Raw genomic sequence first — 26,588 nt, 5'->3', positions numbered from 1 at the left:
GCTTCAAATCGTGGGGGGTGGGGGCCAAGTGGGTATGGCACCGTTTTATACCGGTCAATTTAAAGGGTCAGTTCATCCTTTTTTCCCGCTCTTACCTCAGTTTGATTTGTCCAGGCTTGGAGATTTCTGTTTCTGGGATTTTTGCCTCAATGTCAATACTGTGGCTCCTTAACACACTTTGTTACTCAGGTTAATATATGTGTTCACTGCAATTTTCAGCGTCATACTGATACTTTAATCTCCACATTATGATGTGTTCACTTGTATTCCCCTGAAATCCACTGTAAATCTTAGTAATGATCATAAACCTTGTTGTTGACAGTAACAAATACAAAGTTTTAGATAGTTGTATTCCAATCAGTCATCACAAAACTTACATAAATCACACCGCTAATTCCAAATGTCAGAATTGTCCATGACTTACAAATATGTAAAGGGCAAAATCTCATTTTTAATAATCTGGTAAAAAATAGAGCATAAGAAAATCTATAAAAACCACCAGTAAAAAATGTTAGATAACATTAAAACATTAACATAACATAACATTAAAAGTAACATTTTAACACATTGTTGATTAATGAAGATGCACATTTTTATTATTCCCCCTCACAGAAACATACAGAAAGAACCAGTATTCAATATGAACTTTTAATCAACTAAAGTCAATAATCTTACTACATTTTTAGACTAGCATTCAGCAACACAATCCACTCAGCAGTCCACTTGCCACACTATTCAGTTGATGCTGGATGATTCTGCAAAGCCCCCCTTTATGTTCAATGGCAATGCATTTGAATGTTCAGTGTTAACATATTCTTACACACCAACTGTGGTGTTGTTGAGATTAGGTACATAAAGCTCCATGGTTATGGTTAGGGAATGATCGTCTTCATGGTTAAATATATTAAAAAAACCAAACAGAACTGGTTTGTCTCAGACGAACATGAATCATTGGTCTCCAACATCATAACTGTATTACCTCCACACCTTTACCACAGTACATTAACTGCTACCTTCTTCCTTCATTCACACTGAACAATGGCAATGGATGTAAACTGTGTCTAGCTGAATTGTACAATGCTTTTCATTGGAAATAAATATTTAGTAAATTGTCCACTGTGTATTTGTGTTTTTTAAATGTTAACAATGCTGAAATGAAAAAAAAAGCATATAAAAAAGCATTTAAAAAAGACAAATACAATTAATAGAAGCTGCTAAAAAAAGCAAAAAAAAAAGTATTAAATATAGTATTTTTTATCTTATATATTAATGATTAGTAGTTTAAATAAAATGTAACTGAAACTAAAGTGATTGGAACATGAAATGTGGAAAATACCAAGAAACAAAGCACACATCTTTACCATAAGACATTCTACTGGTAAATTTCATCATGTACATTTGTTATGTCTTTTGTTTTTGGTTTGTTGGTACATTGCTTTTTTCCACACTTGATAGCACAGTTACAACATTTGGTCAAGTCAGTGTCCGCTTTGGATACCAGCTATAAGTCTATCAGCATTTGTGCCACAGCCAGCAGTGTTAGTGACAAGACTGACAATGACACCATTGTGGGTCGAGGAGGACTGCTTGATGTTGATGTTGACTCTGAAATATTACAAAAAACTGAGTATTAGTCAATAGAATTCAGTTGACTAAAAGCTATTTTTCACAAGTTCAAAATGCAGGCTTAAAAGAAAGCTACACCCCAACCTTGAGTACTCATTTTTCTCTTATATTTTACAATTATTCAAAAATTTACCAAAAAATAAACAATATCGTAACAAACATTTGATGTGGTAGATTCATAAATAAAACTTTCATTAAGTTTGACTTAAGTTTTCAATAACTTACGTGCAGAAACGCTGCCTGGTACAACGTTCAGGGTGGTGGAGCTGCTGAGTTCACTGCTGAATGATGAAGTCGCAGAGCTTGTTGAAGGAACAGAGTTTTTATCTTTGTACACAAGAGTCATGTCGACAACCACTGATCCACTCCTACAATTGAAAATAGAGAAAGCAACATTTTTAGTACTACATGAGCAGCAAATGTCTAGGAAAACTTAGTCTTTAAAATTTAGTCTTACTTGAATGAGTTCACAATGGACCGAAGGAAAGATGATCCATGGAGCTTTTTACCCACTTTGTTTATCTGAAAGAGAACATTAATATCATTTACAATAAAAAATACAAGTATTGGCAGAGAGCACCAATGAACACCTTACCACAAATACATAAGTTTCCTGATTGCCCTGCAAGGCAGGGGCATTGCTAAGGTTTGAAGACATTGGAGAATGAGCCCCACTGGGATCTGGGCTCAATCTCACTATGGGGGATGTTGTTAATTTGCAATCAGTAAGAAAAGAAACAGGAACACCATACAACATATTCACTGTGTAAATTATGGAAATTAATATATTCTAAAAGCATGGATCGTTTATATTCAAATAGAGCAACAGCCCTGTAAGCGAATCTTACAAATTTTACTACAGATTTGCCTTAATTTACAATATAATACATAGTATCTATTTTGCCTTATTATGACAATTATATATATTTATATTTATATTTATATTTAATTTGATATTTATTCTTGAATGTAAAAGAGCCAATACAAAATAGGAGGACAAATCTGATCATTTATCTAAAATGATATGTGTTTCCCTTTATTCTTTGCCCCAGCAGTGATACAAAGTGTCACAGTTTCATGTGTCTTACATGTTTAGGTTAGCCTTCATTAACTGAATATGCATACAAGATCAAAGAACCGTTATCAGACAGTACTACCAAAATATTGGGCAAATTAACGGAAAAAAGGACATTAACAGGAATTTCAAGAATAATGTTGGCTTTTGCTGCCCAGAATTCAGATTAGACCACAATCTTATCTACATCAATGCAAAAAATGTTTGTAACATGAGTATTCTCATATTGATCAGATTGATTTCTGTTACAAAGTAAAATCTCAGTGATTTTTAGTGGTTTTGTTGTAAGAAGCGCACTGTTATAATGCATAGACATCTTACCTCTGTGACCACTTTTGTGGCTAAAGTCTTAAACGCTGTTGAGGATGAGCTGGAGAGATCTGATGTAAATGTTTGGTCGAGACTAAACTGAAGACCCAGGGTGCCCTCACTGGATGAAGGAGCATCTGTTGATGGAATAGTTGTAGTAGTTGTAGTAGTTGTCGTTGTTGGAGCCGCAGTTGGAGCTGCAGTTGGAGCTGCAGTTGGAGCCGCAGTTGGAGCTGCAGTTGGAGCTGCAGTTGGAGCTGCAGTTGGAGCAGCAGTTGGAGCTGCGGTAGGAGCAGCAGTTGGAGCTGCAGTTGGAGCTGCAGTTGGAGCCGCAGTTGGAGCCGCTGTTGGAGCTGCAGTTGGAGCTGCAGTTGGAGCAGCAGTTGGAGCTGCGGTAGGAGCAGCAGTTGGAGCTGCGGTAGGAGCGGCAGTTGGAGCCACTGTTGGAGCAGCTGTTGGAGCTGCAGATGTAGGTGTACCAACTCCTGTAACAATAAAATTTAGACTGTTGTAGCATTTGCAGGAACTTTAGAAGCAGAGCAGTAATACATGCAGATCTACATACTGTATTTCATAATAATTACAAAACAAAGCGTATAAAACAACTCTTACTCGTTACAGAAACACTTGATGCATTGACTGGGAGGGAGAAATCGGAACTGTTGGATGCTGCCACCAGGACTTGTTTTGCAGCACTAGTATCTGGGACTGAGCTGGCACCATTAAATACCAGCTCAGCATCCACCACAACTGAACCTTGACTGTAAGAGAAATTATCATTATTATAATTATTATTGTCTTTTATCTGTGACAGCTCAATATAAAATGTTAATATAATGAAGACATTTTATAACAACAAAATTGTTAATGTTAACAATCAGATTTGAAATATTCATTGACATTTGTGATAACTTTGTGTGTTTCTTGCATACACCTATGACCCAGTAACGACACTTTACACCGATGCTTCCAAATATCTAGGTAAGGATAGTCTGTACTTGAATTTGCTGACCAAATTAACAACAAAATTTAATTTAACAAAATTAATCAAGGAATTGGAAATTGATTCTTCACAATTCCATGCATACGCATTTAATAAAGCATATATTATTTTCTTTCTCAAATGTTACATAAAGAGTAATCTGTTATACCTGAAAGAGTTGATCACAGATCGAAGGAAACTGCTTCCATATGTTTTTTTGTAGATCTCATCAAGCTGTAGAAATGAAATTGACAAACATTTAGTGATATTTTAAAATAAGACATGCAAGAGAGTTGCTATTATATCATGATTGTGTAATTTTTGTAATTCATACTCTTGTTTATTTCAAGGCAAGATATCTTGCCAGTCTCCACTGTCCATCTTTATGTTCAGTATTTTTATATTATCTGATATCCAAACAGTCTAGCTAAAATATGGCTACATAGCCTACTTGCTCATTGGTGCGACAAGTTCATGAGCACTGCAGGAGTTGTTTGAGTAGTTGTTATTGTCAAAGAAAAGAAAATGTTCTTCAGGCACTCTTTTTTTCACTGTTCCCACCCTAATGAGGTCAAAACCGGTGTACGTTTTAACCAAATATGCCCAACTAAATTAAGGCCCTTAATATAACTGCTCCTTGCTCTGTCTAAGAGTGCCTGAAGAACATTCTCTATTACCACTCTTCAAGAGTGCCTTAAGGTTTCCTGAACTTACTACATGTGAAACTGAGTAAGCATTTGGCATCTTAATTTTTCTTAGTTCTTAATGTTACTGTAACAATACTGCTCTTCTGCTGTGAAAACATCTTACCATTGTAATTAAAATGATTTCAGGCTGTTCTCTGTGAAAGTTGAACCTACCAACTTTAATCAGCCACTAACTTTTGCGACAAGTCCTCCAAATTAAACAACTGAATATGTTGTTGGTCCACGCACCACAGAACAACACAAAGAAACATTTTGTGATCTGACACTCCTATAAGAAGGACAACATAATTTGTTTGGCCCTTCCAAAACCATTACCAATCACTATTGAAAAATAAATGTTTTATGATGTCACAAAGCTATGGTTAAGGTTTGGTTATATTTAGGTTTAGGGAAACATTGAGGTTTGGGTTTAAACTACTACTTTGCGGATGGTCATTGTCTGTTAAAGGGCTTTGTCACTTGAATGTAAACTTACATATTCTGGGGGCACTTGCTGAAACAACTGATTTTGTTGATTTTCTTGGGAGGACAGTCTCAAATATTGTGTTGCATATAGCATTAATTTAACGTTTACTTGGCCAGTACATTCTTTCATTCATTTATATGGTTTATTTAGAATTACATTTAAAAGGTCAATAAGAAACATCAGTGTACTTACCGCTGTTTTTACTTTGGTAGCTAAAGACTGAAACTCTGGGGAAGACTTGTTTGCAAGTTGTGATGTGAAGTTTTGCTCCATCTTAAATCCCAATATGAGCTTTGAGTCATCTGATGGGGCTGCAGTTGGAGCTGCAGTAGGAGCAGCAGTAGGGGCAGCTGTAGCATTTGGAGCTGCAGTAGGGGCAGCTGTAGCATTAGGAGCAGCAGTAGGGGCAGCTGTAGCATTGGGAGCAGCAGTAGGGGCAGCTGTAGCATTTGGAGCTGCAGTAGAGGCAGCTGTAACATTAGGAGCTGCAGTAGGGGCAGCTGTAGCATTAGGAGCAGCAGTAGGAGCAGCTGTAGCATTGGGAGCAGCAGTAGGGGCAGCTGTAGCATTTGGAGCTGCAGTAGGGGCAGCTGTAGCATTGGGAGCAGCAGTAGGGGCAGCTGTAGCATTGGGAGCAGCAGTAACATTTGGAGCTCTAGTTAGAGCTGCAGTTGAAGCTGCGGTAGGAGCAGCAGTTGGAGCTGCAGATGTAGGTGCGGCTGTAGGTGTACCAACTCCTGTAACAATAAAATTTAGACTGTTGTAGCATTTGCAGGAACTTTAGAAGCAGAGCAGTAATAAATGCAGATATACATACTGTATTTCATAATAATTACAAAACAAAGCATATAAAACAACTCTTACTCGTTACAGAAACACTTGATGCATTGACTGGAAGGGAGAAGTCGGAACTGTTGGATGCTGCCACCAGGACTTGTTTTGCAGCACTAGTATCTGGGACTGAGCTGGCACCGTTAAATACCAGCTCAGCATCCACCACAACTGAACCTTGACTGTAAGAGAAATTATTATTATTATAATTATTATTGTCTTTTATCTATGACACCTCAATATAAAATGTTAATATACAGCAGACATTTTATAACCAAAAAATTGTTAACGCTGACAATCAGATTTGAAATATCCATTGATATTTGTGATAACTTTGTGTGTTTCTTGCATACACCCATGACCCAGTAATGACACTTTACACCGACACTTCCAAATATCTAGGTAAGGATAGTCTGTACTTGAATTTGCTGACCAAATTAACAACAAAATTTAATTTAACAAAATTAATCTAGGAATTAGAAATGGATTCTTCACAATTCCATGCATACACATTTAATAAAGCATATATTATTTTCTTTCTCAAATGTTACATAAAGAGTAATCTGTTATACCTGAAAGAGTTGATCACAGATCGAAGGAAACTGCTTCCATATGTTTTTTTGTAGATTTCATCAAGCTGTAGAAATGAAATTGACAAACAGTTAGTAATATTTTAAAATAAGATATGAAAGAGGGTTGCTATTATATTATGAATTTGTAATTTTTGTAATTCATTCTCCTGTTTATTTCAAGGCAAAATATCTTGCGAGTCTCCACTGTCCATCTTTATGTTCAGTATTTTTATATTATCTGATATCCAAACAGTCTAGCTAAAATATGGCTACATAGCCTACTTGCTCATTGGTGCGACAAGTTCATGAGCACTGCAAGAGTTGTTTGAGTAGTTGTTATTGTCAAAGAAAAGAAAATGTTCTTCAGGCACTCTTTTTTTCACTGTTCCCACCCTAATGAGGTCAAAACCGGTGTACGTTTTAACCAAATATGCCCAACTAAATTAAGGCCCTTAATATAACTACTCCTCTCTCTGTCTAAGAGTGCCTGAAGAACATTCTCTATTACCACTTTTTTCATCTTCAAGAGTGCCTTAAGGTTTCCTGAACTTACTACATGTGAAACTGAGTAAGCATTTGGCATCTTAATTTTTCTTAGATCTTAATGTTACTGTAACAATACTGCTCTTCTGCTGTGAAAACATCTTACCATTGTAACTAAAATGATTTCAGGCTGTTCTCTGTGAAAGTTGAACCTACCAACTTTAATCAGCCACTAACTTTTGCGACAAGTCCTCCAAATTAAACAACTGAATATGTTGTTGGTCCACGCACCACAGAACAACACAAAGAAACATTTTGTGATCTGACACTCCTATAAGAAGGACAACATAATTTGTTGGGCCCTTCCAAAACCATTACCAATCACTATTGAAAAATAAATGTTTTATGATGTCACAAAGTTATGGTTAAGGTTTGGTTATGTTTAGGTTTAGGGAAACATTGAGGTTTGGGTTTAAACTACTACTTAACGGATGGTCATGGTCTGCTAAAGGGCTTTGTCATTTGAATGTAAACTTACATATTCTGGGGGCACTTGCTGAAACAACTGATTTTGTTGATTTTCTTGGGAGTACAGTCTCAAATATTGTGTTGCATTTAGCATAACTTTAACATTCACTTGGCCAGTATATTCATTCATTCATTCATTTATATGGTTTATTTAGAATTACATTTAAAAGGTCAATAAGAAACATCAGTGTACTTACCGCTGCTTTTACTTTGGTAGCTAAAGACTGAAACTCTGGGGAAGACTTGTTTGCAAGTTGTGATGTAAAGTTTTGCTCCATCTTAAATCCCAATATGAGCTTTGAGTCATCTGATGGGGCAGCTGTTGTTTGGGTTGGAGCACCAGTTGTGACAACTGGTTGTGCTGATGTTCCATTTACTGGTGGAGAGGTTACATTGCCTAGAATTACATTAGATATAAAATATACATAATTTTATGAGCTGAAATAATACATGCATTGATGCTGATGCTATATTACTTGTATAAACTACTACTGATGAGAAAATAAAGTCACTGTGTGAGATTTTACATTACCTGGCGGTGGTGCTGAGGTTGCATTCACTGATGGTGAGGTTACATTGATTTGTGATGACGTTGCACTGACAGGTTGGGAGGTTGCATTTGCCGATGGTGACGTCATATTGACTGGTGGTGAAGTTGCGTTGAGTGGCGGTGAGGTCATGTTGGCTGGTGGTGAAGTTGCGTTGAGTGGCGGTGAGGTCATGTTGACTGGTGGTGAAGTTGCGTTGAGTGGTGGTGATGTCATGTTAGCTGGTGGTGAAGTTGTTTTAATTAAGTTAATTATTATATATGTATTATATATATTAAAGTCTATAGCAGTTGATTGCTTCAGTAAACTTGTTGAGTCTTATTATTTCATGGAATAGAAGTGGTGGTTAGAGACTTAAGTCACTTGCTGATTGGAAAGTACATTGTCATGACAACAAGTTCCACTGAATTGCGAATGGTAATTACATTATATTTTCCTGTAAAAAATTGTTTTGAGAACTGACTAAGCAACATTATTTGATCTTTTAAAATTTTTTAAAAATTCAAAAATTTTAAAACTGCATTGATAAACTGGCTATGGGAGAAGATGCATTACCTGGCAATGACATTGTGGTGAGTGGTGGTGATGTCATGTTAACTGGTGGTGAGGTTGCATTGTGTGGTGGTGATGTCATGTTGAGTGGTGGTGAGGTTGCATTGAGTGGTGGTGATGTCATGTTGAGTGGTGGTGAGGTTGCATTGAGTGGTGGTGATGTCATGTTGAGTGGTGGTGAGGTTGCATTGAGTGGTAGTGAGGTCATATTGACTGGTGATGAGGTTGTATTGAGTGGTGGTGAGGTTGCATTGAGTGGTGGTGAGGTCACGTTGAATGGTGGTGATGTTGCATTGAGTGGTGGTGAGGTCATGTTTAATGGTGGTGAGGTTGCGTTGAGGGGTGGTGAGGTCATGTTGAGTGGTGGTGAGGTTGCATTGAGTGGTGGTGAGGTTGCGTTGAGTGGTGGTGAGGTCATGTTAAGTGGTGGTGAAGTTGCGTTGAGTGGTGGTGAGGTCATGTTGAATGGTGGTGAGGTTGCATTGAGTGGTGGTGAGGTCATGTTGACCGGTGCTGAGGTTGCATTGAGTGGTTGTGAGGTCATGTTGACTGGTGGTGAGGTTGCATTGAGTGGTGGTGAGGTTGCATTGAGTGGTGGTGAGGTCATGTTGAATGGTGGTGAGGTTGCGTTGAGTGGTGGTGAGGTCATGTTGAGTGGTGGTGAGGTTGCATTGAGTGGTAGTGAGGTCATATTGACTGGTGATGAGGTTGTATTGAGTGGTGGTGAGGTTGCATTGAGTGGTGGTGAGGTCATGTTGACTGGTGGTGAGGTTGCGTTGAGGGGTGGTGAGGTCATGTTGAGTGGTGGTGAGGTTGCATTGAGTGGTGGTGAGGTCATGTTAAGTGGTGGTGAAGTTGTGTTGAGTGGTGGTGAGGTCATGTTGAATGGTGGTGAGGTTGCGTTGAGTGGTGGTGAGGTCATGTTGACTGGTGCTGAGGTTGCGTTGAGTGGTGGTGAGGTCATGTTGAATGGTGGTGAGGTCATGTTGAATGGTGGTGAGGTTGCATTGAGTGGTGGTGAGGTCATGTTGACCGGTGCTGAGGTTGCATTGAGTGGTGGTGAGGTCATGTTGACTGGTGGTGAGGTTGCATTGAGTGGTGGTGAGGTCATGTTGAATGGTGGTGAGGTTGCGTTGAGTGGTGGTGAGGTCATGTTGAGTGGTGGTGAGGTTGCATTGAGTGATGGTGAGGTCATGTTTAATGGTGGTGAAGTTGCATTGAGTGGTGGTGAGGTTGCATTGAGTGGTGGTGAGGTCATGTTTAATGGTGGTGAAGTTGCATTGAGTGGTGGTGAGGTCATGCTGACTGGTGGTGAGGTTGCATTGAGTGGTGGTGAGGTCATGTTGAGTGGTGGTGAGGTTGCATTGAGTGGTGGTGAGGTCATATCGACTGGTGATGAGGTTGTATTCAGTGGTGGTGAGGTTGCATTGAGTGGTGGTGAGGTCATGTTGAATGGTGGTGAGGTTGCATTGAGTGTCGGTGAGGTCATGTTGAATGGTGGTGAGGTTGCATTGAGTGGTGGTGAGGTCATGTTGAATGGTGGTGAGGTTGCATTGAGTGGTGGTGAGGTCATGTTGACTGGTGGTGAGGTTGCATTGAGTGGTGGTGAGGTCATGTTGACTGGTGGTGAGGTTGCACTGAGTGGTAGTGAGGTCATGTTGAATGGTGGTGAGGTTGCGTTGAGTGGTGGTGAGGTCATGTTGAGTGGTGGTGATGTTGCATTGAGTGGTGGTGGTGTCATGTTGAATGGTGGTGAGGTTGCGTTGAGTGGTGGTGAGGTCATGTTGAGTGGTGGTGAGGTTGCGTTGAGTGGTGGTGAGGTCATGTTGAGTGGTGGTGAGGTTGCATTGAGTGGTAGTGAGGTTGCATTGAGTGGTGGTGAGGTCACGTTGAATGGTGGTGATGTTGCATTGAGTGGTGGTGAGGTCATGTTGAATGGTGGTGAGGTTGCGTTGAGGGGTGGTGAGGTCATGTTGAGTGGTGGTGAGGTTGCATTGAGTGGTGGTGAGGTCATGTTAAGTGGTGGTGAAGTTGTGTTGAGTGGTGGTGAGGTCATGTTGAATGGTGGTGAGGTTGCGTTGAGTGGTGGTGAGGTCATGTTGACTGGTGGTGAGGTTGCGTTGAGTGTTGGTGAGGTCATGTTGAATGGTGGTGAGGTCATGTTGAATGGTGGTGAGGTTGCATTGAGTGGTGGTGAGGTCATGTTGACCGGTGCTGAGGTTGCATTGAGTGGTGGTGAGGTCATGTTGACTGGTGGTGAGGTTGCATTGAGTGGTGGTGAGGTCATGTTGAATGGTGGTGAGGTTGCGTTGAGTGGTGGTGAGGTCATGTTGAGTGGTGGTGAGGTTGCATTGAGTGATGGTGAGGTCATGTTTAATGGTGGTGAAGTTGCATTGAGTGGTGGTGAGGTTGCATTGAGTGGTGGTGAGGTCATGTTTAATGGTGGTGAAGTTGCATTGAGTGGTGGTGAGGTCATGCTGACTGGTGGTGAGGTTGCATTGAGTGGTGGTGAGGTCATGTTGAGTGGTGGTGAGGTTGCATTGAGTGGTGGTGAGGTCATGTTGAATGGTGGTGAGGTTGCATTGAGTGTCGGTGAGGTCATGTTGAATGGTGGTGAGGTTGCATTGAGTGGTGGTGAGGTCATGTTGAATGGTGGTGAGGTTGCATTGAGTGGTGGTGAGGTCATGTTGACTGGTGGTGAGGTTGCATTGAGTGGTGGTGAGGTCATGTTGACTGGTGGTGAGGTTGCACTGAGTGGTAGTGAGGTCATGTTGAATGGTGGTGAGGTTGCGTTGAGTGGTGGTGAGGTCATGCTGACTGGTGGTGAGGTTGCATTGAGTGGTGGTGAGGTCATGTTGAGTGGTGGTGAGGTTGCATTGAGTGGTGGTGAGGTCATGTTGAATGGTGGTGAAGTTGCATTAACTGGCGGTGAGGTCATGTTGACTGGTGGTGAGGTTGCATTGAGTGGTGGTGAGGTCATGTTGAATGGTGGTGAGGTTGCATTGAGTGGTGGTGAGGTCATGTTGACTGGTGGTGAGGTTGCATTGAGTGGTGGTGAGGTCATGTTGACTGGTGGTGAGGTTGCACTGAGTGGTAGTGAGGTCATGTTGAATGGTGGTGAGGTTGCGTTGAGTGGTGGTGAGGTCATGTTGAGTGGTGGTGATGTTGCATTGAGTGGTGGTGGTGTCATGTTGAATGGTGGTGAGGTTGCGTTGAGTGGTGGTGAGGTCATGTTGAGTGGTGGTGAGGTTGCATTGAGTGGTGGTGAGGTTGCGTTGAGTGGTGGTGAGGTCATGTTAAGTGGTGGTGAAGTTGCGTTGAGTGGTGGTGAGGTCATGTTGACTTGTGGTGAGGTTGCATTGAGTGGTGGTGAGGTCATGTTGACTGGTGGTGAGGTTGCATTGAGTGGTGGTGAGGTCATGGTCACTGGTGGTGAAGTTGCATTGAGTGGTGGTGAGGTCATGTTGACTGGTGATGAGGTTGTATTGAGTGGTGGTGAGGTTGCATTGAGTGGTGGTGAGGTCATGTTGAATGGTGGTGAGGTTGCATTGAGTGGTGGTGAGGTCATGTTGACTGGTGGTGAGGTCATGTTGAGTGGTGGTGAGGTCATGTTGACCGGTGCTGAGGTTGCATTGAGGGGTGGTGAGGTCATGTTGACCGGTGCTGAGGTTGCATTGAGTGGTGGTGAGGTCATGTTGACTGGTGGTGAGGTTGCATTGAGTGGTGGTGAGGTCATGTTGACTGGTGCTGAGGTTGCATTGAGTGGTGGCGAGGTCATGTTGACTGGTGGTAAAGTTGCATTGAGTGGTGGTGAGGTCATGTTGAGTGGTGGTGAGGTTGCATTGAGTGGTGGTGAGGTCATGTTGAATGGTGGTGAGGTTGCATTGAGTGGTGGTGAGGTCATGTTGACTGGTGGTGAAGTTGCATTGAGTGGTGGTGAGGTCATGTTGACTGGTGGTGAGGTTGCATTGAGTGGTAGTGAGGTCATGTTGACTGGTGATGAAGTTGTATTGAGTTGTGGTGAGGTTGCATTGAGTGGTGGTGATGTCATGTTGAGTGGTGGTGAGGTCATGTTGACTGGTGGTGAGGTTGCATTGAGTGGTGGTGAGGTCATGTTGACTGGTGGTGAGGTTGCATTGAGTGGTAGTGAGGTCATGTTGACTGTTGACGAGGTTGTATTGAGTGGTGGCGAGGTTGCATTGAGTGGTGGTGAGGTCATGTTGACTGGTGGTGAGGTTGCGTTGAGTGGTGGTGAGGTCATGTTGACTGGTTGTGAGGTTGCATTGAGTGGTAGTGAGGTCATGTTGACTGGTGATGAGGTTGTATTGAGTTGTGGTGAGGTTGCATTGAGTGGTGGTGAGGTCATGTTGAATGGTGGTGAAGTTGCATTGAGTGGTGGTGAGGTCATGTTGACTGGTGGTAAAGTTGCATTGAGTGGTGGTGAGGTCATGTTGAGTGGTGGTGAGGTTGCATTGAGTGGTGGTGAGGTCATGTTGAATGGTGGTGAGGTTGCATTGAGTGGTGGTGAGGTCATGTTGACTGGTGGTGAGGTTGCATTGAGTGGTGGTGAGGTCATGTTGACTGGTGGTGAGGTCATGTTGAGTGGTGGTGAGGTTGCATTGAGTGGTGGTGAGGTCATGTTGAATGGTGGTGAAGTTGCATTGAGTGGTGGTGAGGTCATGTTGACTGGTGGTGAGGTTGCATTGAGTGGTAGTGAGGTCATGTTGACTGGTGATGAGGTTGTATTGAGTTGTGGTGAGGTTGCATTGAGTGGTGGTGATGTCATGTTGAGTGGTGGTGAGGTTGCATTGAGTGGTGGTGAGGTTGCATTGAGTGGTGGTGAGGTCATGTTAAGTGGTGGTGAAGTTGCGTTGAGTGGTGGTGAGGTCATGTTGAATGTTGGTGAGGTTGCAGTGAGTGGTGGTGAGGTCATGTTGAATGGTGGTGAGGTTGCATTAAGTGGTGGTGAGGTCATGTTGACTGGTGGTGAGGTTGCGTTGAGTGGTGGTGATGTCATGTTGAGTGGTGGTGTGGTCATGTTGAGTGGTGGTGAGGTCATGTTGGCTGGTGGTGCAGTTATTTGAATTAATTAATATATATTTATTATATATATTAAAGTCTATAACAATTGACTGTTTTGGTAAAGTTGTTGAGTCTTGTTATTTCATGGATTAGAAGTGGTGGTTAGATACTTATGTCACTTGCTGATTGGAAATTATATTGTCATGACAGCAAGGTACACTGAATTGTGATATGGTAATTACATTATACTTTCTTGTTTAAAATCGTTTTGAGAACTGATTAAATGACAGTATTTGATCTCTTAAACTTAATAGAGTTGAAATTTCATGGATGGGTTGTGTTATGACAATACCTGGTGAGGGAGTTGTGTTCATCAGTGTTGAAGGTGCAGCCGTGGCTGGGGCTTGAGTTGGTGCCATCACAACTGAAAACAACAATTTTCAAATAAGTAATTGTGTTGTCTTAAAAATATTTTTGTCATCATACATGCAGTATGTGCTTGAAATAGTAGTTTTCAAAATTTAACATTCAATGATTGGTAATTTTTTTAAATTATTATTTGGTAATACTATATGGTCTTACCGGTTGCAGTAATAGATGATATGTTGACACTGAGGGAAAAGCTTGAGTTGGAAGCAGCAGTCTTCAAAGTTTCAGTCACAGAACTGGCATTTGGTAGTGTAGTCGCATTATTGAATTTCAGCTCAGCATCAACCACAATGGAACCTTGACTGTAAAATATATATTTTTGAGATGTTACTTTTCATTGCTGTAGTCTTATTTGGCCATTGTTGCCATTGTTGTTTAACTAAGTCTCCATGACAAGGATGAATGATACATGTAGGAATGAAAAACAATAAAAATCTTTTTGTAAAATCTAAACTCTTTTCTCTTATACATATGATAAACCATACAATTGAAACTTAAGTACAAAACTCCTCTCAATTTCAATTAACAAGCAAATACAAATGTATTCATTAGCACATCAGAATATGCAATTTTGTAAAATGTCATAGGAGGAGCAATATTTCATACCTGAAGCCGTTGATGACAGTTTGATTGAAGCTTGTTCCAAATTTTTCTGAATACACCTTGTCGAGCTGTAAATGGATTTTAATAAAAACGATTACACAATTTTAAAGTAGAAGAAAAGAAATATGTTAATTTATTTTTTGTTTGAAAGAGTTTTCACCTTTTCATACGTAATAATCATTTGTGTCTGACATTAGCCATGTTTTGTCATGTAAAAACTCACATCTCTTAGGTATCTTTTTCTTCCATCTATAACTTGAGTATTGAAAATATAATGCCATGTGATAAACTTATGTGAACTGTTCCAAATTGTATTTCTCCATATTTTAAGTGAAAGCTATTTTTATTACTGTATTTGTATAAATAATGTATATTCTATCACCTGCTATTGTATCTTGAGAATCCATTCCCACTACAGGATTAAAGTTGATCTAATTTGAGAATCTCTTTAAAACATTCCTAAGGAGACAGGATCTTTTGAAGTTCTGTCATCTAAACTTTCTATGCTTCATTTGGGATTTCATTATGGAAAGATGAAAAAAGGAACTAAATATATACAAACTTACCTGTGTGGTTACTTTGTTTTCTAGTTTCTTGAACTCTGTAGAGGATTTATTTTTAAGTTGTGATGTAAAATTTTGCTGCAACTTAAATCCCAGCTTAATTGTTGGCTCTTGAGTTGGGGCAGCAGTTGTGGTTGTAGCTGGGGCAGCAGTAGTTGTGATTTTTGGTGGTGCTGATGTTTCATTTACTGGTGGAGAGCTTGTGTTAGCTAGAAATAAATAAAAAAAGTACAGCAAGACAAACTGCATTAACAAATATAAAATTACAAATGATAGTGCTAGTGATAAAGATACCTTATGTAGCTGCGTTTCTTAGTGTAGCACTCAAGCTACCTATGAAACTGACACTTTATTGGCTGGTGGTGAAGTTGTGGTGATTGTTCCAAAAATTTTGAAAACTTCATTGATAAACTGGCTGTGGGAGAATATGCATTACCTGGCAATGACATTATGGTGAGTGGTGGTGAGGTTGCATTGAGTGGTGGTGACGTCATGTTATCTGGTGGTGAGGTCATGTTGACTGGTGGTGAAGTAGCGTTGATTGGTGGTGAGGTTGCATTAACTTGTGGTGAGGTCATGTTAACTGATGATGAGGTTGCATTGACTGGTGGTGAGGTCATGTTTACTGGTGGTGAAGTTGCGTTGAGTGGTGGTGAGGTAATGTTGACTGGTGGTGAGGTCATGTTGGCTGGTGGTGAGGTCATGTTGACTTGTGGTGAAGTTGCATTGAGTGGTGGTGAGGTCATGTTGACTGGTGGTGAAGTTGCCTTAACTGGCTGTGAGGTCATGTTGACTGGTGGTGAAGTTGCATTAACTGGCGGTGAGGTCATGTTGACTGGTGGTGAGGTCATGTTGACTGGTGGTGAAGTTGCATTGAGTGGTGGTGAGGTCATGTTGACTGGTGGTGAAGTTGCGTTGAGTGGTGGTGAGGTCATGTTGACTGGTGGTGAAGTTGCATTGAGTGGTGGTGAGGTCATGTTGACTGGTGGTGAAGTTGCATTAGCTGGTGGTGAGGTCATGTTTACTGGTGGTGAAGTTGCATTGAGTGATGGTGAGGTCATGTCGACTGGTGGTGAAGTTGCATTAACTGGCTGTGAGGTCATGTTGACTGGTGGTGAGGTCATGTTGACTGGTGGTGAAGTTGCATTGAGTGGTGGTGAGGTCATGTTGACTGGTGGTGAAGTTGCATTGACTGCTGGTGGTGAAGTTGTTTTAATTAATTATTATGTACTTATTATATATATTAAAGTGTAAAGCAATTGATTGTTTTGTTAAATTTGTTAAATTTTGTTATTTCATTGACTAGAAATGTTGGTTAGATACTTATATCACTTGCTGATTGGAAATGACATTGTCATGACAGGAAGGTACACTAAATTGTGATATGCTAATTACATTATATTTTCTTGTGTAAAATTGTGTTGAGAACTGATTAAGTGACAGTAATTGATCTTTGCAACTTAATAGAGAGAGAATTAAAATTTCATGGATGGGTTGTGTTATGATAATACCTGGTGAGGGAGTTGTATTCATCAGTGTTGAAGGTGCAACTGTGGCTGGAGCTTGAGTTGGTGTCATCACAACTGGAAAAAACAATTATCAAATAAGTAATTGTGTTGTCTTAAAAATATTTTTGTCATCATACATGCAGTATGTGCTTGAAATAGTAGTTTTCAAAATTTAACATTCAATGATTGGTAATTTTTTTAAATTATTATTTGGTAATACTATATGGTCTTACCGGTTGCAGTAATAGATGATGTGTTGACACTGAGGGAAAAACTGGAGTTGGAAGCAGCAGTCTTCAAAGTTTCAGTCACAGAACTGGCATTTGGTAGTGTAGTCGCATTATTGAATTTCAGCTCAGCATCAACCACAATGGAACCTTGACTGTAAAATAAATATTTTTGAGATGTTACTTTTCATTGCTGTAGTCTTATTTGGCCATTGTGGCAATTGTTGTTTACCTAAGTCTCCATGACAAGGATGAATAATACATGTATGAATGAAAAACAATAAAAATCTTTTTGTAAAATCTAAACTCATTTGTCTTGTACCTATGATAAACCATACAAATGAAACTTGAACACAAAAATCCTCCCAATTTCTATTAATAATCAAATAAAATCTATTCATTACCAAACCAGAATGAGCAACCTTTTAAAATGTAATAGCAGGAGCAATATTTCCAACCTGAAGCCAATGATGACAGTTCGATTGAAGCTTGTTCCAAATTTTTCTGAATACACCTTGTTGAGCTGTAAATGAGTTTTAATAAAAACAATTATACAATTTTAAAACATGAGAAAAGAAATATGTTGCAAGTACACCATGGCTTTTCCATTTTTCTTTACTACTCTGCTTTTTTACTTTCTTTTGTTGTTTGAAAGAGATTTCACCTTTTCATTTGTTTCTGACATTTGTGTCTGACATTAGCCATGTTTTGACATGTAAAACATCACATCCCCAAGTATCTGTTTCCTCCATCTCAAACTTGAGTACTGAAAATATAATGCCATGTGATACACATACTTGAACTGTTCTGACCTGTATTTCTCCATATTTTAAGGGAAAGCTATTTTCATTACTGTATTTGTATTAACAATGTATATTCTATTACCTGCTATTGTATCTTGACAACCCATTCCCACTACAGGATGAAAGTTGATCTAATTTGAGAATCTCTTTAAAACATTCTTGAGGTGACAACGTCTTTTGAAGTTCTGTTATCAAACTTTCTATGCTTCATTTGGGATTTCATTATGGAAAGATGAAAAAAGGAACTAAATATATACAAACTTACCGGTGTGGTTACTTTGTTTTCTAGATCCTTGAACGCTGGTGAGGATTTGTTTGCAAGTTCTGGTTTAAAACTTTCCCGCAACTTAAATCCCAGCTTAATTGTCGGTTCTTGAGTTGGGGCAGCAGTTGTGGTTGTTGCTGGGATACCAGTGGTTGTGATTCTTGATGGTGCTGATGTTTCATTTACTTGTGGAGCGCTTGTATTAGCTAGAAATAAATAAAAACGTACAGCAAGACAAACTGTGTTAACATATACAAAATTACAAATTGTAGTGCTAGCGATGTGACAAAGATACCTTATGCAGATTTTTTCTTGGTGTAATGTGCAAGCTACCTATAAAACTGACATTTTATTGACTGGTGGTGAGGTTGTGGTGATTGTTCCAAAAATTTTGAAAACTTCATTGATAAACTGGCTGTGGGATATGATGCAGTACCTGGCAATGACATTGTGGTGAGTGGTGGTGAGGTTGCGTTGAGTGGTGGTGACGTCATGTTGGCTGGTGGTAAAGTTGCGTTGAGTGGTGGTGACGTCATGTTGAATGGTGGTGAAGTTGCATTGACTGGTGGTGAGGTCATGTTTACTGGTGTTGAAGTTGCATTGACTGGTGGTGACGTCGTGTTGACTGGTGGTGAAGTTGCATTAACTGGTGGTGAGGTCATGTTGACTGGTGGTGAAGTTGCGTTGAGTGGTGGTGAGGTCATGTTGACTGGTGGAGAGGTTGCATTGAGTGGTGGTGAGGTCATGTTGACTGGTGGTGAAGTTGCATTGAGTGGTGGTGAGGTCATGTTGACTGGTGGTGAAGTTGCATTGAGTGGTGGTGATGTCATGTTGACTGGTGGTGAAGTTGCATTGACTGCTGGTGCAGTTGTTTTAATTAATTATTACATATTCATTATATATATTGAAATCTATAACAATTGATTGTTTTGGTAAAGTTGTTGAGTCTTGTTATTTCATGGACTAGAAGTGGTGGTTAGATACTTATATCACTTGCTGATTGGAAATAACATTGTCATGACAGCAAGTTACACTAAATTGTGATATGCTAATTACATTATATCTTCCTACGTAAAATTGTGTTGAGAACTGATTAAGCGACAATATTTGGTCTTTTAAACTCAATAGAGAGAGAATTAAAATTTCATGGACGGGTTGTGTTATGATAATACCTGGTGAGGGAGTTGTATTCATCAGTGTTGAAGGTGCAACTGTGGCTGGGGCTTGAGTTGGTGCCATCACAACTGAAAAAAACAATTATCAAATAAGTAATTGTGTTGTCTTAAAAATATTTTTGTCATCATACATGCAGTATGTGCTTGAAATAGTAGTTTTCAAAATTCAACATTCAATGATTGGTAATTTTTTAAAATTATTATTTGGTGATACTATATGGTCTTACCGGTTGCAGTAATAGATGATGTGTTGACACTGAGGGAAAAACTGGAGTTGGAAGCAGCAGTCTTCAAAGTTTCAGTCACAGAACTGGCATTTGGTAGTGTAGTTGCATTATTGAATTTCAGCTCAGCATCAACCACAATGGAACCTTGACTGTAAAATGAATATTTTTTGAGAAGTTAGTTTTCATTGCTGTAGTCTTATTTGGCCATTGTGGCAATTGTTGTTTACCTAAAATTCCACGACAAAGATGAATGATACATGTATGAATGAAAAACAATAAAAACCTTTCTGTAAAATCTAAACTCTTTTGTCTTGTACCTATGATAAACCATACAAATGAAACTGAAACACAAAAATCCTCCCAATTTCTATTAATAAGCAAATAAAAATCTATTCATTACCAAACCACAATATGGAACTTTGTAAAATGTAATAGGAGGAGCAATATTTCATACCTGAAGCTGTTGATGACAGTTTGATTGAAGCTTTTTCCAAATTTTTCTGAATACACCTTGTCGAGCTGTAAATGAGTTTTAATAAAAACAATTATACAATTTTAAAATACGAGAAAAGAAATATGTTGAAAGTACGCCACAGCTTTTCCATTTTTTTTACTACTCTGCTTTTTTACTCTCTTTTTTTGTTTGAAAGACATTTCACCTTTTCATTTGTTTCTGACATTTGTGTCTGACATTAGCCATGTTTTGACATGTAAAACATCACATCTCCGAGTATCTGTTTCCTCGATCTCAACTTGAGTATTGAAAATATAATGCCATGTGATACACATATGTGAACTGTTCTGACTTGTATTTCTCCATATTTTAAGTGAAACCTATTTTTATTACTCTATTTGTATTAACAATGTATATTCTATTACCTGCTATTGCATCTTGACAACCCATTCCCATTACAGGATGAAAATTGATCTAATTTGAGAATCTCTTCAAAACATCCTTAAGGAGACAACGTCTTTTGAAGTTCAGTCATCTAAATGTTCTATGCTTCATTTGAGATTTCATTATGGACAGATGAAAAAAAGAATTGAATATATACAAACTTACCTGAGTGGTTACTTTGTTTTCTAGATCCTTGAACGCTGGTGAGGATTTGTTTGCAAGTTCTGGTTTAAAACTTTCCCGCAACTTAAATCCCAGCTTAATTTTTGGCTCTTGAGTTGGAGCAGCAGTTGTGGTTGTCGCTGGGGCACCAGTGGTTGTGATTCTTGGTGGTGCTGATGTTCCATTTACTGGTGGAGAGCTTGTGTTAGCTAGAAATGAATAAAAAAAGCAAAGGAAGACAAACTGTGTTAACAAATACAAAATTACAAATTGTAGTGCAAGCGATGTGATAAAGATACCTTATGCAGATGCATTTCTCAGTGTAGCGCTCAAGCTACCTATGAAACTGACATTTTATTGACTGGTGGTGAAGTTGTGGTGATTGTTCCAAAAATTTTGAAAACTGCATGAATAAATGGCTGTGGGAGAAGATGCATTACCTGGCAATGACATTGTGGTGAGTGGTGGTGAGGTCATGTTAAATGGTGGTGAGGTTGCATTGAGTGGTGGTGACGTCATGTTAACTGTGGGTGAGGTTGCATTGACTGGTGGTGAGGTCATGTTGACTGGTGGTGAGGTTGCATTGACTGGTCGTGACGTCATGTTAACTGGTGGTGAGGTTGCATTGACTGGTGCTGAGGTCATGTTGACTGGTGGTGAAGTTGCATTGACTGGTGGTGACGTCATGTTAACTGGTGGTGAGGTTGCATTGACTGGTGGTGATGTCATGTTAACTGGTGGTGAGGTTGCATTGACTGGTGGTGAGGTCATGTTGACTGGTGGTGAGGTTGCATTGACTGGTCGTGACGTCATGTTAACTGGTGGTGAGGTTGCATTGACTGGTGGTGAGGTCATGTTGACTGGTGGTGAAGTTGCATTGACTGGTGGTGACGTCATGTTAACTGGTGGTGAGGTTGCATTGACTGGTGGTGAGGTCATGTTGACTGGTAGTGACGTCATGTTAACTGATGGTGAGGTTGCATTGACTGGCGGTGAGGTTGCATTGACTGGTGGTGAGGTCATGTTAACTGGCGGTGAGGTTGCATTGACTGGTGGTGAGGTCATGTTGACTGGTGGTGAGGTCATGTTGATTGGTGGTGAGGTCATGTTGGCTGGTGGTGAAGTTGTTTTCATTAATTAATATATATTTATTATATATATTGAAGTCTATAACAATTGATTGTTCTGGTGAAGTTGTTGAGTTTTGTTATTTCATGGATTAGAAGTGGTGGTTAGATACTTATATCACTTGCTGATTGGAAATAACATTGTCATGACAGTTACACTAAATTGTGATATGCTAAGAACATTATATTTACCTGTGTAAAATTGTGTTGAGAACTGATTAAGTGACAGTAATTGATCTTTTAAACTTAATAGAGTTGAAATTTCATGGACAGGTTGTGTTATGATAATACCTGGTGAAGGAGTTGTATTCATCAGTGTTGAAGGTGCAACTGTGGCTGGAGCTTGAGTTGGTGCCATCACAACTGAAAACAACAATTATAAAATAAGTAATTGTGGTGTCTTAGAAATATTTTTGTCATCATACAGACAGTATGTGCTTGAAATAGTAGTTTTCAAAATTCAACATTCAATGATTGATATTTTTTAAAAATTATTATTTGGTAATACTATATGGTCTTACCGGTTGCAGTAATAGATGATGTGTTGACACTGAGGGAAAAGCTTGAGTTGGAAGCAGCAGTCTTCAGAGTTTCAGTCACAGAACTGGCATTTGGTAGTGTCGTCGCATTATTGAATATCAGCTCAGCATCAACCACAATGGAACCTTGACTGTAAAATGAATGTTTTTGAGAAGTTATTTTTCATTGCCGTAAACTTATTTGGCCATTGTGGCAATTGTTGTTTAATGAAGGCTCCATGACAAGGATGAATGATACATGTATGAATGAAAAACAATAAAAATCGTTTTTGTAAATATAAACTCTTTTGTCTTGTACCTATGATAAACCATACAACTGAAACTTAAGCAAAAAAATCCTCCCAATTTCTATTGATAAGCAAATAAAAATCTATTCATTAGCAAACCAGAATCAGCAACTTTGTAAAATGTAATAGCAGGAGCAATAATTCATACCTGAAGCTGTTGATGACAGTTCGATTGAAGCTTGTTCCAAATTTTTCTGAATACACCTTGTTGAGCTGTAAATGAGTTTTGATAAAAACAATTATACAATTTTGAAATATGAGACAAGAAATATGTTGAAAGTACGCCACAGCTTTTCCATTTTTCTTCACTCCTATGCTTTTTTACTTTTTTTTGTTTGAAAGAGGTTTCACCATTTCATTCATTTCTCACATTTGTGTCCGACATTAGCCATGTTTTGACATGTAAAAACTCACATCTCTTAGGCATCTGTTTCCTCCATCTATAACTTGAGTATTGAAAATATAATGCTGTGTGATACGCATATATGAACTGTTCTGAATTGTATTTCTCCATATTTTAAGTGAAAGCTATTTTCATTACTGTATTTGTATTAACAATGTATATTCTATTACCTGCTATTGTATCTTGACAATCCATTCCCACTACAGGATGAAAGTTGATCTAATTTGAGAATCTCTTTAAACATTCTTAAGGAGACAGCGTCTTTTGAAGTTCTGGCATCTAAACTTTCCATGCTTCATTTGGGATTTCATTAATGAAAGATGAAAAAAGGAACTAAATATATACAAACTTACCGGTGTGGTTACTTTGTTCTCTAGATCCTTGAACGCTGGTGAGGATTTGTTTGCAAGTTCTGGTTTAAAACTTTCCCGCAACTTAAATCCCAGCTTAATTGTTGGCTCTTGAGTTGGGGCAGCAGTTGTGGTTGTCGCTGGGACACCAGTAGTTGTGATTCTTGGTGGTGATGATGTTCCATTTACTGGTGGAGAGCTTGTGTTAGCTACAAATTAATAAAAAAGTACAGCAAGACAAACTGCGTTAACAAATATAAAATTACAAATTGTAATACTAACAGTGTAATAAAGATACCTTATGCAGATGCATTTCTTAGTGAAGCACTCAAGCTACCTAGAAAACTGACATTTTATTGACTGGTGGTGAGGTTGTAGTGATTGTTCCAAAAATTTTGAAAACTGCATGAATAAATTTGCTGTGGGAGAAGATACATTACCTGGCAATGACTTTGTGGCGAGTGGTGGTGAGGTTGCATTGAGTGGTGGTGAGGTCATGTTAAGTGGTGGTGAGCTTGCACTGAGTGGTGGCGACGTCATGATGACTGGTGGTAAAGTTGCATTGAGTGGTGGTGAGGTCATGTTAACTGGTGGTGAGGTTGCATTGACTGGTGGTGACGTCATGTTAAATGGTGGTGAAGTTGCATTGTGTGGTGGTGAGGTCATGATGACTGGTGGTGAGGTTGCATTGACTGGTGGTGATATCACGTTAACTGGTGGTGAGGTTGCATTGACTGGTGGTGACGTCGTGTTAAATGGTGGTGAGGTTGCATTGACTGGTGGTGAGGTCATGTTGACTGGTGGTGAAGTTGCTTTAGCTGGTGGTGAGGTCATGTTAACTGGTGGTGAGGTTGCATTGAATGGTGGTGAGGTCATGTTAACTGGTGGTGAAGTTGCTTTAGCTAGTTGTGAGGTCATGTTTACTGGTGGTGAGGTGGCATTGAGTGATGGTGAGGTCATTTTGACTGGTGATGAAGTCGCGTTGAGTTGTGGTGAGGTCATGTTGACTGGTGGTGAAGTTGTATTGACTGGTGGTGATGTCATGTCAACTTGTGATGAGGTTGCATTGAGTGGTGGTGAGGTCATGTTCACTGGTGGTGAAGTTGCGTTGAGTGGTGGTGAGATCATGTTGAATGGTGGTGAAGTTGCATTGACTGCTGATGCAGTTGTTTTAATTAATTATTACATATTTATTACATAAAAGTCTATAACAATTGATTACTTTGGTAAAGTTGTTGAGTCTTGTTATTTCATGGACTAGAAGTGTTGGTTAGATACTTATGTCACTTGCTGATTAGAAATAACTAATGCTAATTACATTATATATACCTGTAAAATTGTGTTGAGAACTGATTAAGTGACAGTATTTGATCTTTTAAACTTAATAGAGTGAAAATTTCATGAACAGGTTGTGTTATGATAATACCTGGTGAGGGAGTTGTGTTCATCAGTGTTGAAGGTGCAGCCGTGGCTGGGGCTTGAGTTGGTGCCATCACAACTGAAAACAACAATTATAAAATAAGTAATTGTGGTATCTTAAAAATATTTGTGTCATCATACATGCAGTATGTGCTTGAAATAGTAGTTTTCAAATTCAACATTCAATGACTGACATTTTTTAAAAATTATTACTTGGTAACAATATATGGTCTTACCAGTTGCAGTAATAGATGATGTGTTGACACTGAGGGAAAAGCTTGAGTTGGAAGCAGCAGTCTTCAGAGTTTCAGTCGCAGAACTGGCATTTGGTAGTGTAGTTGCATTATTGAATATCAGCTCAGCATCAACCACAACTGAACCTTGACTGTAAAATGAATGTTTTTGAGAAGTTATTTTTCATTGCCGTAAACTTATTTGGCCATTGTGGCAATTGTTGTTTAATGAAGGCTCCATGACAAGGATGAATGATACATGTATGAATGAAAAACAATAAAAATCGTTTTTGTAAATATAAACTCTTTTGTCTTGTACCTATGATAAACCATACAACCGAAACTTAGTTAGTTTTCATTGCTGTAATCTTATTTGGCCATTGTTGTTTAACTAAAACTCCATGACAAGGATTAATGATACATGTATGGATAAAAAAAACAACAAAAATATTTTCATAAAATCTAAACTCTTTTGTCTTGTACCTATGATAAACCATACAACTGAAATTTAAGCACAGAAATCCTCTCAATTTCTATTAATAAGCAAATAAAAATCTATTCATTACCAAACCAGAATATGCAACTTTGTAAAATGTAATAGCAGGAGCAATATTTCATACCTGAAGCTGTTGATGAGAGTTCGATTGAAGCTTGTTCCAAATCTTTCTGAATACACCTTGTCGAGCTGCAAATGAGTTTTAATAAAAACAATGATATAATTTTAAAATACGAGAAAAGAAAAATGTTGCCAGAACTTATCCATTTTTCTTCACTAATACTTCACTGCTTAATTTAGTGTCTTGTTTGAAAGAGCTTTCTCCTTTTCATTTATAATAATCATTTGTGCCTGACATTAGCCATGTTTTGACATGTAAAACATCACATCCCCAAGTATCTGTTTCCTCCATCTCAAACTTGAGTATTGAAAATATAATGCTGTGTGATACACATATGTGAACTGTTCTGAATTGTATTACTCCATATTTTAAATGAAAGCTATTTTTATTACTGTATTTGTATTAACAATATATATTCTATTCCCTGCTATTGCATCTTGACAACCCATTCCCACTACAGGATCAAAGATGATCTAATTTGAGAATCTCTTTAGAACATTCTTAAGGAGACAACGTCTTTTGAAGTTCTGTCATCTAAACTTTCTATGCTTCATTTGAGATATGGAAAGATGAAAAAAAGAACTAAATATATACAAACTTACTTGAGTGGTTACTTTGTTTTCTAGATCCTTGAACGCTGGTGAGGATTTGTTTGCAAGTTCTGGTTTAAAACTTTCCCGCAACTTAAATCCCAGCTTAATTTTTGGCTCTGGTGGTGGCGCAGCAGTTGTGGTTGTAGCTGGGACACCAGTAGTTGTGATTTTTGGTGGTGCTGATGTTCCATTTACTGGTGGAGAGCTTGTGTTAGCTAGAAATAAATAAAAAAGTACAGCAAGACAAACTGCGTTAACAAATATAAATTTACAAATTATAATGCTATCAATGTGATGAAAATAGCTTATGTAGATGTATTTCTTAGTTTAGCACTCACGCTACCTAAAAAACTGACAATGTATTGATTGATGGTGAAGTTGTGGTGATTGTTCCAAAAATTTTGAAAACTTCATTGATAAACTGGTTGTGGGAGAATATGCATTACCTGGCAATGACAT

General features: G+C 38.9%; 1 protein-coding gene across 4 annotated transcripts in view; it reads right to left on the bottom strand.

Annotated features, from left to right (window-relative positions):
• Positions 1-266: 266 nt before the first annotated feature.
• LOC137179763 (mucin-2) overlaps positions 267-26,588 on the bottom strand; it is a 48,370-nt gene continuing 22,048 nt past the window's right edge. For 3 of the 4 annotated variants that reach the window (XM_067584703.1, XM_067584706.1, XM_067584705.1), the window contains 31 exons: positions 26,139-26,344; positions 25,540-25,604; positions 24,923-25,071; positions 24,694-24,765; positions 23,271-23,476; positions 22,663-22,727; positions 22,210-22,358; positions 21,980-22,051; positions 20,565-20,770; positions 19,956-20,020; positions 19,502-19,650; positions 19,272-19,343; positions 18,100-18,305; positions 17,490-17,554; positions 17,038-17,186; positions 16,808-16,879; positions 15,300-15,505; positions 14,737-14,801; positions 14,284-14,432; positions 14,054-14,125; positions 8,112-8,348; positions 7,777-7,976; positions 6,569-6,633; positions 6,030-6,178; positions 5,358-5,902; positions 4,162-4,226; positions 3,623-3,771; positions 3,023-3,495; positions 2,084-2,148; positions 1,852-1,994; positions 268-1,605 (listed from right to left, as the gene is read on the bottom strand). In XM_067584703.1, the coding sequence (XP_067440804.1) occupies positions 1,502-1,605; positions 1,852-1,994; positions 2,084-2,148; positions 3,023-3,495; positions 3,623-3,771; positions 4,162-4,226; positions 5,358-5,902; positions 6,030-6,178; positions 6,569-6,633; positions 7,777-7,976; positions 8,112-8,348; positions 14,054-14,125; positions 14,284-14,432; positions 14,737-14,801; positions 15,300-15,505; positions 16,808-16,879; positions 17,038-17,186; positions 17,490-17,554; positions 18,100-18,305; positions 19,272-19,343; positions 19,502-19,650; positions 19,956-20,020; positions 20,565-20,770; positions 21,980-22,051; positions 22,210-22,358; positions 22,663-22,727; positions 23,271-23,476; positions 24,694-24,765; positions 24,923-25,071; positions 25,540-25,604; positions 26,139-26,344 (4,655 nt within the window). In that variant the 3' untranslated portion in view covers positions 268-1,501. Of the gene's footprint in view, positions 1,606-1,851; positions 1,995-2,083; positions 2,149-3,022; positions 3,496-3,622; positions 3,772-4,161; positions 4,227-5,357; positions 5,903-6,029; positions 6,179-6,568; positions 6,634-7,776; positions 7,977-8,111; positions 8,349-14,053; positions 14,126-14,283; positions 14,433-14,736; positions 14,802-15,299; positions 15,506-16,807; positions 16,880-17,037; positions 17,187-17,489; positions 17,555-18,099; positions 18,306-19,271; positions 19,344-19,501; positions 19,651-19,955; positions 20,021-20,564; positions 20,771-21,979; positions 22,052-22,209; positions 22,359-22,662; positions 22,728-23,270; positions 23,477-24,693; positions 24,766-24,922; positions 25,072-25,539; positions 25,605-26,138; positions 26,345-26,588 lie in introns of all 4 variants that reach the window. The other variant, XM_067584704.1, reaches the window with a different exon arrangement.

The sequence above is a fragment of the Thunnus thynnus genome, chromosome 3 (assembly GCF_963924715.1).
Source record: "Thunnus thynnus chromosome 3, fThuThy2.1, whole genome shotgun sequence".
NCBI lineage: Eukaryota > Metazoa > Chordata > Actinopteri > Scombriformes > Scombridae > Thunnus > Thunnus thynnus.
This window is presented reverse-complemented; position numbering and strand designations above follow the sequence as displayed.